Source organism: Fringilla coelebs (genome assembly GCF_963513975.1).
Source record: "Fringilla coelebs genome assembly, chromosome: Z".
Classification (NCBI taxonomy): Eukaryota; Metazoa; Chordata; class Aves; order Passeriformes; family Fringillidae; genus Fringilla; species Fringilla coelebs.
The window spans coordinates 31305443-31321069 of NC_140031.1; the positions used below are offsets into that span (position 1 = coordinate 31305443).

Consider the following 15627-nt stretch of genomic DNA (forward strand, 5'->3'; position numbering starts at 1 on the left):
AGTGCATGGCAGCACGAAGCAGTGGTCATGCAACAGTTTCTGGGCATAGGGCTTGGGGGAGAGCCCGTTCTCTGAGCCCCAAGCTCCATGGTCCACTATTTATGTCCCTCATGGAACACCCCATGCCTGAAGGAATGGTTTTTTAAAAAATGATTAACACTCTGTTAGAAAAAAGCAAGACAGCTTCACAGTTTCATGAATTTGCTAAGAGTTTGCAAGTGAGGATAGCATCTTTTAAAAAAATCAATTTTTAGCAGATGCTTTAAGGTTTACATCAAGAGTAATGTCTTTTTTCAACTATTAAATTGTTTTGAATTAATCTTTTGCAACAGAATGAATAATGCAAGCATGCTATTATAAAGCAACTAGTAACACACCCAGAACTTCATCATGACAGTTTGAAATTTATTAATTTAAATCCCCCATTGTGACACAAGAGCAGTAACAAAATAGCTGTACACTACTTCTGTTACAAATATAGATACCATTTAAAGTGACTTTATGACTCTAATGTAGGCATTTCTCACTCTATGCAAGGAATAAGTACAAAAGCAATTCAATAACAGCAGCATCCAGCAATGGTACCATCTAGTTTATTACATCTTAGCCTACCACAATGTAACTTCTAGAATAGTTAAAAAGACAAAGACTGGGGTCTTTTGGTTAGTTCGCTTACACATAGCTATCAATTTGTTAATACTACTTGACAGACACGCCTAATACTGCTTTTGTGACGCACTAAAATGAATGCTAGTCTTTTGTATTATCCCCTAATAATGGCCTGACCATTGCCTGCATTTTCAGTTCATATTTCTCCTAAGTGATAGTTGAGATGGTAGCCCTCTTACTAAAATTCCATTTTTGCTAATTAACGCAAAGCATCCTCCTGCTAAATAGCATACTAGTTTGACTTGTATCCTCCTCTCTCAAAAGACTCGGCTAAATTTTTCTGCAGGAAAATAAATCATGGGAAAAGCATGCTTTATCTGCCAGATTCCTAAGAGCACTGCAGGCAAGGGCAGGCAGGTTACAATCAGCTAAGTGTTTCATTGAGTGCAGTTTTTAGATAAAGTTTAAGTAATGAGAAAGTGATGCATTTATTGACCAGGCTGCTGATCAAAGAAAGCTCCACTGTTGCATTGTACTTACTAGATGCTTTTACCTGCGCCTCTAAAATTAATATCCCCAAAATAATAGTTGTAGCTGTCAAAGCTCCTCTTCTGCTTATTACTGATGCAAACCCTCACTACTGTCTTACTACACACCCCCACTGTGAGGCATTTTCAGGTCTTTACCAATCCTCAATCCCTGACTCCTGGCTGTATGCCTACTCAGTTCAAGGAGGACTCTACCTTTTCTGATAGTGATAATGGCAGCAACACCATTAATGTCAACTCCTTCCACAATGGCAATATCTGGACATCTGCAGGCAGCTAAGCAGAACTGCTCTGAGAGGTCTGTTCATGGCTCTGAAGCAAAACGCTTGCAGAAATGTCTGCACTGGCCGTATACGTGGTGTTGCATGTTGGAAGAGGACAACATTTGCTTATAGACACTTCATTTTAGAAAAGTTGTTTTCATCCATAAGGACTATAAAATATTCCTATTTTAAAAGTATAGTTCTTCTAATACTGCAGTTGCTGGGCATTCTCAATCACCAGGAATAGTTTCCACTAGTAATGGACTTTTCAGCCCTGAGCACAAGTCCCACAAAACCCACAAACAAAACACAAAACCACCATCACCACCACCAACACACCCCCCTGCCAACAAAATAATGAAACCCTCAAACCTAAGCCAAGTGAAACACAGTGTTCTTTCTTTTTTGTTTTTTTTTGGATACACCATGACTTGGAAAAATTTAAATGCACAAAAAGGCAAGCAAAAAATCCACCCAAGTCACCAAACTAGTTCCTCCTGTTGAGCATTGTGAAATAATATAATAATATGGTCATTGGACAGTTTGGGTTGAAAGAAACCCTAAAAATCATCTAGTTTCAAAGAACCTTCTGCCTCCAGATTATATACAATTCCCCCTTATCTCCCAAATCTCTGATTTAGTAATATTTTCGTTCTTCAATAACCTCACTCCTGTTGTCTGACTACTGCTACCCCTGCAACCTCTGTGCTGACTTGATGAATTTATAATTTTTCCAACATTATTCAAATACACAAAGTCTCTTCTCAAAACATTTCCTTGTGTGGTTATTAATGGCAACATTTTTTTTCATGGTGACTTACTAATACGAACAATATCCATGTGTCTCCATTGTCAACATAACTTCATCCCAGTGGTTTAACAGGAAGAGAAGTACTTTTAATGTATACAAAAATATGGTTAAATGTTATTTTTCTTCAGTGTTGTAACACAGTCCTGTGAAGCTGAAAGAGCAAGAAGACTACACAAACATTTCCATTCTCTTTACTATGTGGAAAGTAAACAATATTGTCTTATTGACCCTAGCCTGACAGGCAGCCAGTTCATGACAACACAGTCAAAGTGACTGTTCCTTTTGTCCTTTTCAAAACAGCAACTGCTTCCTCGTGGGTCACCCCTTCTAAACTCTGCCCATTCACAGCAATGATTTGATCCCCCCTCTTGAGGCGTCCATCTTCTGCTGCTGCACCCTGGAATGATAAAACAAGTAACTGCAGACTCACACATTTCTTTTTCTCCCTGACACACAGTCCTGAAAAGAAAACCTCTTGCAACATTTTTGGTTTTCAGGGATACACATAAAGCCAAATGTTGGTAAGACTGCTAATTTTGCAGTACACCCTGCCCAGTCTAAGTTCCACATCTAGAAATTGGAACTACATGATTGTTTGGTTCCCTCAACCCTGTTTTTCCAGCTAGTGTAAAATTTAAACCCTAGCATCATAAAAGTAACATTTTCAAGACCTGCAGAACTTTTCACCAAGTGGTACAAAAGACAGCTTTATACTCTGATATACCTTAAAAATTCAGCATTTGTGATTCCAGTTTTCTCTGACTCTCTGTTGTTTCCTGGAGCCATCCAAATTATCAAATACAGGTCAGGATCTGAACTTCTCTGAAGGTCCAGTCTGAGTTCAATAAAACACTTCCCTCTACTATCTGAAGTAAACACACTCTAAATATAAAGCAAGGGAGCTTTTTTACTAAGTACTATACAATTCCAGTCAAGAGGCGGACAAGACTCTGCTGATAGGCTGTATCACGTATATTTGGAAATTCTTAATCTTTTGAAGACTACAGCCTTCAAATGATGGAAGCACATTTTGATCAGCCTTTGCACTAAAAAGGAGAAGCTGTGAAAAACTGTAACATTCTTTTGACTGCCAACCCAGGCCAAGATTTAGAACAATAATTGCAGTGAACTAATAAATGGATTGATTGGACAAATTTCCACCTACCTTTGCAAACACTGTCTTCACATAAATGGGTAAGTCTCCATGGGGACTGCCATAGCCACCCACAATACTAAAGCCAAGGCCATCTGGTCCTCTGTCCAGAGTAATGGTCTTATACTGAGGAGGTCTAAGAAAAGGGAAAAGAGTATTTTGTCTCAATGTCGCATTTAACACATAGAATATTCAACAAAAAACATTACTCCTTTTAAGCTAGCAAGTACATTTTTCTTTCCACTGTAACTACAAATACTTTTGTTATAAACAACTGGATATTTCAGTTAGTGTAAACTCTGTAAACTACCTAATGCCCATATTATTATACGAAAGTAGCTATTTCAAACACACAGCTCAGGGCATAGTTATGGCTGCTATGTGACACCAATAGTGCTTACTAGTGAACTAGAGAGGTATTGGCAGTATCTCCAGATTCCCTAACATCTACTTTAAAAATCCTCTAAAGCCTAAAATTAGCTCAAACAGTTTATGCTATTAAGGTTTAATTGCTTCTCTCCTAATAGATGACTGTGTATTTGTATATATGTGTTTATTATACAGATCATTTATAGGTGTATTTCCCCACATCTACTTTGATAGTAAGAAATTTTGGAATTCTACTTTTCAAAGTAGGTATGTGTGGCTAAAGAATATTTCTTCTCTTTCCCCTTTCCCAAAATAAAAAATGTCTCAGATTTATGACAGAGTTTGACACAAACTTTGTTTACATAATGCACTTTGCAGAATACCAGAAGCAGTAAACCTTGTATACCAGAAAGATCTGACACTCCTGACTGCCCAGCACTAGAGAGCACACTATGGAAACACAGATACAACAGTGGAAAGAGAGTTTCTGGGTGTATCAATTAATCCTAGCTACTCATCTCAGTGAAACAATAGGGGCTGTAGAAGAAATCAGATCACATACCAAGTCTACAGAGAGTCAAAAAAATCTGCAGTACAGCTAATTGCATAATGAAAAACACAGAAGAGGACCTATGGCCCACAGGTCTTATGTATACCAAATATGTTAATCATGATTAAGCCAAAAATGTCATCTGTTATTTGCTAGAATTTGCAAGGCTTATAGGTTGATTATCATCTAAAGTAACAGGCTACAGAGGCTGCACATTCTATAGTTACTGACCCTAAATCATCCTGAAAAATGCCAGTTGAAGTTAGTCCTGAAAATGAAAGACTGGGCGTAGGTGGATCCTGCTGCTGACCAGTTATGACACTCACTTCTCCTCCAGCTACAACCTAGGAATAGAGGTTGGAAATCAGTGGTAAAAGAATGCTGACACTAAAATAGTTCAATGTAGCAGCTGGCAAAACAGTATTCAGAAAATATTCAAAATGTCACTGAGGATTTTTTTACCTGCAACTCAATAGTGCCTGAAGCATTTTTTAAGATATTAACAGCTTGGGAATGAGTCATGCCCTCAGTAGATGTTCCACAGATGCTAACAATCCTGTCCCCAACCTACAGAAGAAAATGTAGAAAATCTAACTTAGTTACATAGATTTGTCACTTTCAATAGCAGCAGAACTAGGAAATGGACCAGTATGAAGGCAGGTAATTCAACATCAGGATTAGCAAAATACATCATTTTAGTGTAATCAGTGTAAAAAGTACGGATGCTTTACAGAACTGATCCTAAAACTCTAGAAATATACGTTAAAAAACAGAGATGCATTTTGCATGTCACCGGAAGGCAGACTGATGTAGCAAATTATCATCTGTTTGACTTCATCTTGAAAAAACATCTTCCAAGAAACCTGAGTTAAATTCAACTACCTTTGATGCAGATGCATTTAAGTACAGCTTCAGATAATCTCCCACTCTAACTCAGAGCCTAAAATGTACTCCCTCTATCCTAAGCATAGGAAACATGACAGATAAAACCGACTGCACACCTACATTTGCAGGAATGACTACTACACTCAGCAATGGCACTTGTTTATAGAATGCATCCTTCTGAACCACTTTCTATGCTTTTAATTTTCAGAATCTGACTAACTCTAAGATCCAAGACTGCTTTAGCATGTCCTTTCTTAAGTTAGCATATGTCAGCAATTCCTAAGCATAGGAAACATGACAGATAAAACCGACTGCACACCTACATTTGCAGGAATGACTACTACACTCAGCAATGGCACTTGTTTATAGAATGCATCCTTCTGAACCACTTTCTATGCTTTTAATTTTCAGAATCTGACTAACTCTAAGATCCAAGACTGCTTTAGCATGTCCTTTCTTAAGTTAGCATATGTCAGCAATTACACTTTCCTATGCTACCAATCTGAGCTCCTTTTTCATCAATCCAAACAGCAAGAATTCTTTCCACAGCCAGATGCACTTAAGACTGTACCACTGAACTGCTGATTTACTGCCTATCTAGAGTAATAACATTACCCATGCAATCTTTACAGCCTTCTTAATAATTAACTTACTCTTAATTTCTGAGTCTGAGCTGCAACTCCATTCTGGTGCATCATGGCAATAAATATAGGAACATCTCCAAGAGGACTTCCTACTCCTCCAGCAATGCTCACTCCTAGTGAATCTGTAGGGTTCTGTTATAGTAATGAAAAAAAGATTAGATTTTTCTGGAAACTAAAACACAGAGAACAGTAGGCTTACCTCAAAAGATGGCTAAACTCCCTATTTTATGAAGATTAGAATTTCTGTGTCATGCCAGTTTTTAAGCTTATATGCTTTTGCATTACCTCAAAAAAGCAGAGAGATCAGAATGGATGTTTCTTCCTCTCAGTGGTCAGAGAAAATTTGCTGATTTAGTTGTGTGTTTTGTTTTAACCAAACTAAATAATTACAGAATTCAGCACCTGACTCTTAATGTCAGCACAGAGGTCTGAGCAAGGAAAACCAATGAGATGGGATTGCTGTCCTTAGTACTGTCTATATGAATATCCCGTTACGAATCTCATGAAGACTAGAATTAATCTTTATGCTCCCCCTAGTGCCCAAATGTTGAAGACCAAAACCAGCTGCTTACCACTGCACCGCACCCAAATACCGCACTGTAAAAACTGCTATTGCAAACTGCTATTTGCAGATTCTACTGCTAAAAGAATGGCTGAATACAATCCATGTAATCAAGTGAACCAGATGACAAGAAAAAACAAATAGATATAAATATTTTGGAAAATAAGATGCAGTTTGTGGCTAAGCTCACATGCATAATGAAGGTGACTGAAGTTCACACTTGAAAACCTGGCAGCTGTCATGCAAGAACCTACTCATTAAAAATATATGTGAAGAAAAATATCAAATACCAAAAAACAGCCTTCCAACTTTGGTACAATTCCCCTGATTTTACCACAACAGAGTTTGCATTTAACTCAATCTGGTAACAATAAAACTAAGACCCAGCATCTCTTCCTTCTTTTAGTTTCAACACAACTCACAAAATATGATAGCGTAATTCACACTACTTTACATAAAAATATAGGCAGTGCAGATCATACAGCCCCAAACTGAAAAGACAGACAAATTAATTTCCTGATCTTTTCCTAAAACAACGAATAGGCCTAGACTTCTTTCATTCTGTAAAGACACCTATTGAAAACATCTACAAAATCTATTCCTGATATATGCCACTGCATGCTACAACTTACCTTTTTTATTTCAACTGTTCTTAGTCCCTGTATTTCAGAAGCTGCTGCCAAATGAATTAAGATAAATTAAAAAAAAAATTAAACAAGCATTTCTAGAAAACTTTTTCAAAAAAGTCATCTAAATCACTATGATGATTCTAACTTTCTCCTTGATTGTTATATACATTTTAATCTGATTTTGATAGTGGCTGTCATTACAATAATTGGATCGAAATACTTCTAGAATAGGTGAAAGAATCAACCATTTTCTCTATTTAAATAACTTTTGGAATAAGACTGCTAAGCTCAAACTCATTATTTTCTAGAAATAATTTTGTTTTGAATTTAGCATGAAACAGCTATTCCACATGTATCTGGATTTCTATGAATGAGACAGCTTGTCTAATGTGTATTTAGATTAAATAAAAAATTATGGCTCAATTTAGATTGTCAATATTTAAACTGCTTATAAAAGAAGCTGCAAGTTTCTTTTATAAAAAGCTACTATAAGATATATATGATGTACTGAGCAGGAATCTCTTCTACAGTATTTTGCTGACTAAGGAATCACTTTGAGGCCTACATCACATAGTTATAACATTTTAACAGAAAGATCTCAGCTACCAGTTCCCATGTATAAAATACTGAAAGCACCAAAAAACTCTCCAACTTACTGATATGCCTCTTTAGGCCACTTTCAAAGACCTCAGGTGCACCAGACCCAGACACTGGGAAACTGAACGATGAGAGACTGCCACTTCCTTCACTGACCTACACACAATGTTAGAGTGGGATTAGAGAGAAGCTTCACTGACCCAGCTACTATACGTAAAACTGTAACTCACTGTATTAATTTTATTTTCTGCAGTGTTTTATTTTTTCTTTGCCCGGTTAAAACTGAGTCAGAGAGCTCCATAAATTTTTTGGTCACTGTAGATAACTCTTTTTTGAAGCCTCATTAGAGCAACAGAGATTGTACTTCTACAACCCCATGCAAAGGTTTGAAGTGCTTCTTCTGAGGACCAACAAGGTCCTGGTATTTGCCCCTGCTATCACCTTATAGAGATTTTCTAAGCAAGTTAGCTACAAGTACCACAGCAATGACAGAACACGAAAGACAGGTATCAGTAGATCCTCATGTGGGCTCTCAAATGTTCAGCAGCTGCATCAGCTGCTACTAAGAATAGGCTCTCCACTCAACCAGACCTGAACAATTTCCAGGATGATTTTCACTATACTTGAAGGGCAAGTAAAAGAACAACATGGTTCCTAGTGAGAATAGTCCACTGACTGTGACACACTCTTCAAAACATTGAACACTGTGAACTTCATTTTAGAATAAGACCAGTCAGAGTTTGCATGTTTTCATGCTATTTAGCAATACTAATTCTGAAGAGAGCCTAAAATATCAGTCTTATCTAGTCTTAAACTGCTCACTTGAATTTTAATTATGTCTTAAAACTATTTATATTTAATACTTCATAAGATTCATCCCCAGTTCACTACCAAAGGAAGTTATTAAGGTAATTTGTGAGCTTTCAGAATTGTAGCTCCTACTGGACAGAATCACAGTGAAGCTGCTATGCCATGGAAGATGCTTTCAAATACAGAAATTGATTTGAGGTTGTAACAATTCACCATCAGACCAACAATAAAATAAAAAAGAGAAGTCTGATGGAAAGAGCACAGGTTTCCTGCTTCTGGCAGGCAAGACTACAGTAAGGACATGCAAGGAATGGAGAAATTCTCTAAGCTTACTGAAGGAATACTCCACTGCATGCCAACTACTCTAACAGTAACTATGAGGCTTAAAGTTGAGTCTAACTTCTTCTGGTATTGATAAGAATTGGAATTCTCTATCCTTCCAAGCTGGAGTCTGGAGAAAAGTAATTTCTGGATTATATTTTTGGCTGGATGCTGTCTATAACAGATACAGCTTGCTAAATTGAACACATAAAATGGCTACTGAAGAGCTGCAAAATTTTTCCATCTTGGATCAGGCATGTGAAAAATAATTGTCATCATAAAACCGATCTTTCTACTTGCTTTCATTTTTTAACATTATTTCTCCTAAACTAACCAGTTTTATAGCTACATACCTGGCTGCTCTGGGATGTTCTCCTTTCAGAGTGAAATGGCCCAGCTTTTATTCTTCCAACCTCTAGTCTTACTGTACCTAAGGAACACTAAAGAAACAGTTACTTGTAACATATCTCTTCTGTCTACAAGACTAAAAACTACAATATTTAAGTGACTTTCTAGAAAGTGGAGGAAGAAAAAAAAAACCATATGGACAGATGGAAAAAAACCCAAGGTACTCAGAAGGATACTTTTTTGATCCTGGATTAATCAGTATTACAATGCAGACGTGAAAATCACACAAGATGAATAATTCTATTTCATTGCACTTAACAACAAATAGCTTCTGAACTGCAATGTCAACATATAATTTTTTCAATGAAAACTAAAACCAGTGTAACACATCAAATCCTTAATCATTATTTATCCTAATATTACTGAGAACATAGTAATTAAACTAGAAGTTACTCATCTCTCTCAAACTTTTAAAATTATCTGTTAGTCGGAATAGACACCAATATAATTAAGAAATTTTGGGCTGAAAATTTCCTAAACATCTATAGTTTAAGTGAACTTTCTGCATCTGACTCCCAGCAAAAAGCTGGGTGATAGGGACTGACTGCACGTTGGAAAGTCCTTTCACCAGCCTTTAAGATTTTAACTTCTCTATTGAGTATTCACACATCTACATAAAATGCATGTCTCAGGAGAAAATTCAGCCTGCAATTAAATATTTCAAAATCAAGACATTATTTTGAAAAAACCAGAAAAGTTATTACCACAAGGCTAAGAAAATTAGACTTTCAACATATTACAAGTAGTGTCAAGAGAAGACATCGATCTGCAATGTATTAACACAGAAATTTCAGTTTTGTTGTTATTTTGATTTTTTTTCTTTCACTGGAAAGTTCTAAGCAGAAACTGCTGCATTCAAATAATTTAATAATACATGAGGTTCCTTTATTTGTCATGTTTTAGCTTTATTATCCTAAAAGAGATTCATGCATTTGCCAGAAAACTCCATAGTAATAGGGCAATATATCAAAACCTACCAGACATATCCATTCAAACAAACTTTCAATACATCATATCCTGTTGCTATTCTCTTAGCAATAACACCAAAAAAGATTTATTACTAAATTGCTTTTTATTTTATAAATAATGTTGATTTCTCAATGTCCTGGAAAAGACTCGGTCAAAGCTCAGGCAAAACCATTCTTCTCTGCTTATATGAACTTAGTCATATTAAAACATATGGATAACTCTTATTCAAAGTGGAAAATTGAGGAAATATGTACCTAAAATTACCACATCCTCACAAATACACAAACCCACAAATGAGATTTTAAAATTATATGCGAAAGTAGGAGGTAATACTTTCCAATGGGACTCCTGAATAAATCAATTCCCATTTAGTTTTACTACACCTTTCTCTCTCTTGCTAAATTCTCCCATTTGATAGATCCAGTAAGTATAGTAAGGGGAAAAGCTGGTAGTCTTTTCACACACTTTGGGGGACACTTCAAAAGAAACACTCCAAGAACAGACAGAATTCTCAGACTGATGACACATTCTATTTGTCTCATTCTACTTAAAATACATAGGAATTTTCCAAAGATTATAAAATAATTTTCTAGCAAAATACATTTTAGGCAGTTCAATACAATTCACTCTATTGAGTATTCACACGTCTACATAAAATGCATGTGAGATCCTACTCTCACAAAGGAAAACCAAATGGATACCCGAACAGGAAATAGTGACTGCCTACATGTGAGTGACCATGTTTTATTCTACTTATACTGCGTGAAAAAAACAATTATTAATAATAATATGTCTAAGGTATTTTAAAAACCCTTCCTCAGGGCTATGACAATTAACTACAAGTACTACTGAGCAATGATGAAGTACTTAAAACATGAATATATGAATGGTAAGTATCAATTAGATACTCCAAAATGCTTGTCAAAATGAAAGAAATTTCCCGCATGAGAAGGCATTTTTATTTGGAGGAGAGGTACAGCATACGGAGAAGAAATGCCGTGTTTTTAAATAAAAAACTATCATGTAAGAAGGGAAAAGTACTATAACCAAATGGGAACATACTAACAAGTTCAGTGTTAGATCCTGTCCTGGCATTCTCCCTAATGGGTACAGACTGAAAATACAGAAGTCCTCCGTCTCCCTTTCTGACCATTGCTCTCCCCTAGGACCCTTGCTCCCCAATAAATACAAAACCTCAAGGACCTGTTCAAGATCTGGAAAAATATACCTTTGATTGTGAGTGTTAAGAAGCATGACTATGGGCCTATATATCCAAGAGACAGCTATAATTAGCATCTGTTAATTTTTTTCCAGTGAAACAGTTCTCCACTGAAAATGTTGACTCAGTGGAATCCTTACTATGCAGCATGTCTCAAAACTCTGGACTGAAAAACAGACAAGGTGGTTAACCAGCAGGATTTCCTGGCAGACTACAGGAAATATTGAATATCTGACTTCATTCTGATTTGCACACAGGGGAAGGACATCAGAAAAAAAAAAATTATGAAGAATAGGTTGGCTCCAAGAGCTGCAGGTAGTTACTTCAGCAAACTCTGAGAAAGCAGTTTCTTATACCAAATGCTTGAAAAATACATTGTAGAATTTAATGGATGTAAGATGGCACAAGACATACACAACAACAACAACAAAAAAATTAATGTCTCCTAGTAGATCAGGTTACTCAGAGCCCCATCCAACCTGGTCTTATGCACTTCCAGGGACAGGACATCCACACCTTCTCTGGGCATTCTATTCCAGTGCCTCACCATCCTCATTTCATCCTCATCCTAATTTCTTTCATTAATGAATTTCTGTCTAACAACTAATTAAACTTGCTCTTTTGGTTTAAAACCATATCCTCTTGTCCTGTCACTACAGGCCCTTGCAAACAAACTATGAAAGTAGTCATTTTTAGCACAACTACTCTGCTGAATTCTCCATCATTTGAAGTCAGTTCTGCATATCTTTCTGAAACTGCAAAACAGTTAACCAGCTATCAGTGTGTTTGACAGAATACAGTTTCAAGTTTTCAGTTTTTCTAGGTAATGGTATTCTATAAAGGTCGCCTATAAGCCCTATGTTCATAAGTATACGACTTTCTGCACCACCACTACTCCCAGTTTTATCAGGCAAAGTATCAAAAGCTGAATGGTCTAGATTTCAGGAAGCTAAAATTTCGATGCCCAAGTTATCTCAATGACATCTCAGTAACAGTCTGATCTCAGTTTGAATAAAGTTAAAGCTTTCAGAAAACCTGGATCTCAGTTTTTCACTTTTATCCATCTTTTCTTTTCCGAATACCTTTAGCAAAGCTGCAACAGCCTCCTGGTTAGCGTTTCGGACATCTTCTCCATTCACTGTCAATATCTGGTCTCCTTGCATCAATCTCCCATCTGTATCTGCTATACCTCCTTTGACGATGTCTGACACAAACACACCTGTGTCATTTCTGCAAATACACACATGAATTTCACATTAAAGTATTGTTTGACGGTCATGTTTATGGCTTGCTATTGGGAACACAAATAAACATTGTCCCATTTTTCTGTTGAATAACACTGGCTTAGTTCCTCCAGGGAAGACTGGTTAGCTTAAGCACAAAAATAAGATGTATGGCCTTCAAGCCCACAGGATCTGAGCACCAGACCACAAAGAAACATGATAGACAAGTTCCAGACTGAATCTCCAGATACTTTACATACCTTTTCCCAACAATACTCAGCCCAAGGCCTTTACCAGGCTTCTTCTGGAGCTCTATATTCAGCACATCATACATGTCTTCCTCCTTGTACTGGGCTTCATCTCTGTACACAGTCAGACGAACTTTTTGGGGTGTCTGACGTAGAACATTAATGGCCTCATCATGTGTGGCATTCCTGAGGTCAATTCCATTCACCTGCAATAAAAAGTGTACAATGGCAAATTGTGCAGCACCTTCCAGCAGACAAATACAATAGGTTTAGCCAGCAATGAAAACAAAAACAGCCAAAGAAATCACCATGCCTCTAGTATCTGATCACCAGCCCATAGTCGTCCATCTTTAGATGCTGCTCCTTCTTCATATACCTCATGGATAATGATTGCTCCCTGACAACAAAAACAACATCAAAATTGCATGTTGAAAGAACAAGCACCATTTTGAGCAAAAAATAACTGAAAATTGCTACTATAATTCATCAGTGAAAAGTCAGAGGGAATGAAAGTCAAAATGCATAATGAAAAAATTACCAAAATATTTACGAAGCTCATTTTTACTTTTAATTTTAGCAAGGACTTTTTTCTTATTTTTGTTTCTTTTGTGTGTTTCTACAAATGCTTTAGAAACAAATGACAAAAAAATCTATCAGACTTTCTTTTCATTACTGTTATTTCACATGAGTGACACATGTATTTTTCCAACCAACCAGCAAAGTGTCTGCTCCTCCAACAATGCTCAGACCAAGACCAGTCCGCCCTTTGGAAATATCAATGGTTGTTTCACATCCAGGAATGATGGGACAAGTAGCTGGGTCGGAGGTTAACATGGCTGGAGTTGAAGACCTGCTTGTGTCTAAAACAACAATGAAACATTCTGGTTACAGTAACAGAGTTCAGTAGTAGGAAAGTGACTTTAAAACAGCATTTTTTAGAGTTCACTGACAGCTGTACAGAAGTAACTGAACAGCTGATCCACAGAGAATGGTGCTCCCAATCCTCCCTCCTCCTCAGCAAAGTACTATCCTGTAGTTTTACTTTCCATGCCTCCTGAGTTTTTTATGCCATCAGGTACCTGCATTATAGTCTGGACAGCCAAAGCAGATACTCTAAACAACATAGTCTATTTAGGATAGAGCTTAATTTAAACGTCTATATTATGTGTGCATTACTTGAGTTATTATTAACTTAAAAGTGTCTTGCTTATTAACCAATGACTATCATCCATCAGAAAAATCTTGACTCTCCAGTCTGAAGGAGAAGAGCAAAACGTGGCTAGTCATAAATGGCAAGAAATTCTCAACCATCCTCTTTTTCCACAAAAATTGACATGACTTTTCTCCCTCACCCAAAGGAATGCCTTTCACTTAGTTCTAGACAACTATGACAGAGGCACCTGCTGCATGTCTGCGATGGAGGAGAAAATCCTTTTATCCTCCTGCCTCTACAATAGGAAGCCAAGAGGTAGGTCTTCAGTATGGGGGCACAATGCTTTATTTATACATATATGAATATGTAATCTGGAAAATTACATATTCATCTAGAAAATGCAGAAGACAGCTCAGTGCACAGAAAAAGGGAAAACTTACAAGCTGGGTCTTTGTTTTTATGTTACAACCCCAGTGAATACAGACACACAAGGAAAACATTACTTTTGACTGCGTCTGGTTCTGGTGAGCTGGAAGTGGGAAGAGCTGCTGGTGGTTGCATACTCCTCTTCTCTGCTGGGACAGTGCTGGGAAGGGCTGGTGCTGTAGTTAGGTTATCTGTCTCTGCTGGGTTGATTGTAAGCCTCACAACAGATTTGGATGTCTTCAGGAGACTAATAAACTGAATGATAAAGAGAAAAGCCTATGAAAACTGTAACTGGACTGTCCAGTTGCAAATCAAAAATAAAGCAGAATAACAGTTCTGCAAACTGGAGCTACGTGTCACAATCTTGCAGGTTTTCTCATAAGGAACAAATACAAATATTGATTTTTTTTCTAAGAAACGTTTCTCTGTGAAACTTTGCCAAACTATAGTAGATGAGAATATGGCAGTCTTTCAATGGCTTCTCTAGACAAAATACTATATTGTATAGTAATTATTAGAGAAAAAGAAGTATTGCCTTTTTGTTGTAGTGTGTCGCTGGGTGGAGCCCAATTCTGATCTCACAGAAGTCAATGTCAAAATATCTAGTGAACTAAAGAAATGTGCAACTGTCATGCTGGAAGAAAAACCTAAAAATACTACCTGAACTATGGAAGGGAGAGACAGACACCAAGGTGTAATGCAAAATCTAGTTCAAAGAGGTACTGAAAACCCTCCAAAATCAATTGCCATCTTACAGAAAGACACCCAATCCTCTTGAGACTTTACATTTCAGTAGAGCTATTTTCAGAAATTACTTACTCAATCTCGGTTCTTACAAAGCTTACCTACCCCTACCTCCTTACAGGCAACTTCACTATCTCTTACTTATTTACTGCCCCAGAGATAGCAGCACAGCAAAGAGTAAGATTGATGCTCTCCTAATTGCCCTTTAACAAACAGAAAGTAATCTACTCATGCCTAAAGAATCACTTTTCTTGGTAGCAAGATAGGTGCTAGAAAAACAGCCTTCTTGATTTACTTCAGAACCCAAATTGAGTTTGCAGAGCTAGAAGCTAGAAATAAATCTTGTTATTTATAGAATGGAGATATTTTTCTCCAAAGGTTTGAAATACTGTGCTTGGAATATAATGAGATTGTTACTACAGACAGTTCCCACAGATAAGCAGAGTTTATTACTTGATTTACCACTGATACAACTCACTCATGCAA

At 36.9% G+C, this 15627-nt stretch overlaps 1 protein-coding gene across 12 annotated transcripts in view; it reads right to left on the reverse strand.

Annotated features, from left to right (window-relative positions):
* Window positions 1-384: 384 nt before the first annotated feature.
* The window catches only part of MPDZ (multiple PDZ domain crumbs cell polarity complex component), a 92866-nt gene continuing 77623 nt past the window's right edge, over window positions 385-15627 (reverse strand). For 10 of the 12 annotated variants that reach the window (XM_084225868.1, XM_084225866.1, XM_084225872.1 and 7 more), the window contains 13 exons: window positions 14475-14652; window positions 13533-13678; window positions 13132-13215; window positions 12831-13024; window positions 12430-12577; window positions 9105-9191; window positions 7680-7776; window positions 7027-7070; window positions 5842-5964; window positions 4766-4870; window positions 4535-4647; window positions 3397-3520; window positions 385-2628 (listed from right to left, as the gene is read on the reverse strand). In XM_084225868.1, the coding sequence (XP_084081994.1) occupies window positions 2482-2628; window positions 3397-3520; window positions 4535-4647; window positions 4766-4870; window positions 5842-5964; window positions 7027-7070; window positions 7680-7776; window positions 9105-9191; window positions 12430-12577; window positions 12831-13024; window positions 13132-13215; window positions 13533-13678; window positions 14475-14652 (1590 nt within the window). In that variant the 3' untranslated portion in view covers window positions 385-2481. The remainder of the gene's footprint in view (window positions 2629-3396; window positions 3521-4534; window positions 4648-4765; window positions 4871-5841; window positions 5965-7026; window positions 7071-7679; window positions 7777-9104; window positions 9192-12429; window positions 12578-12830; window positions 13025-13131; window positions 13216-13532; window positions 13679-14474; window positions 14653-15627) is intronic. The other 2 variants (XM_084225869.1, XM_084225865.1) reach the window with 2 other exon arrangements.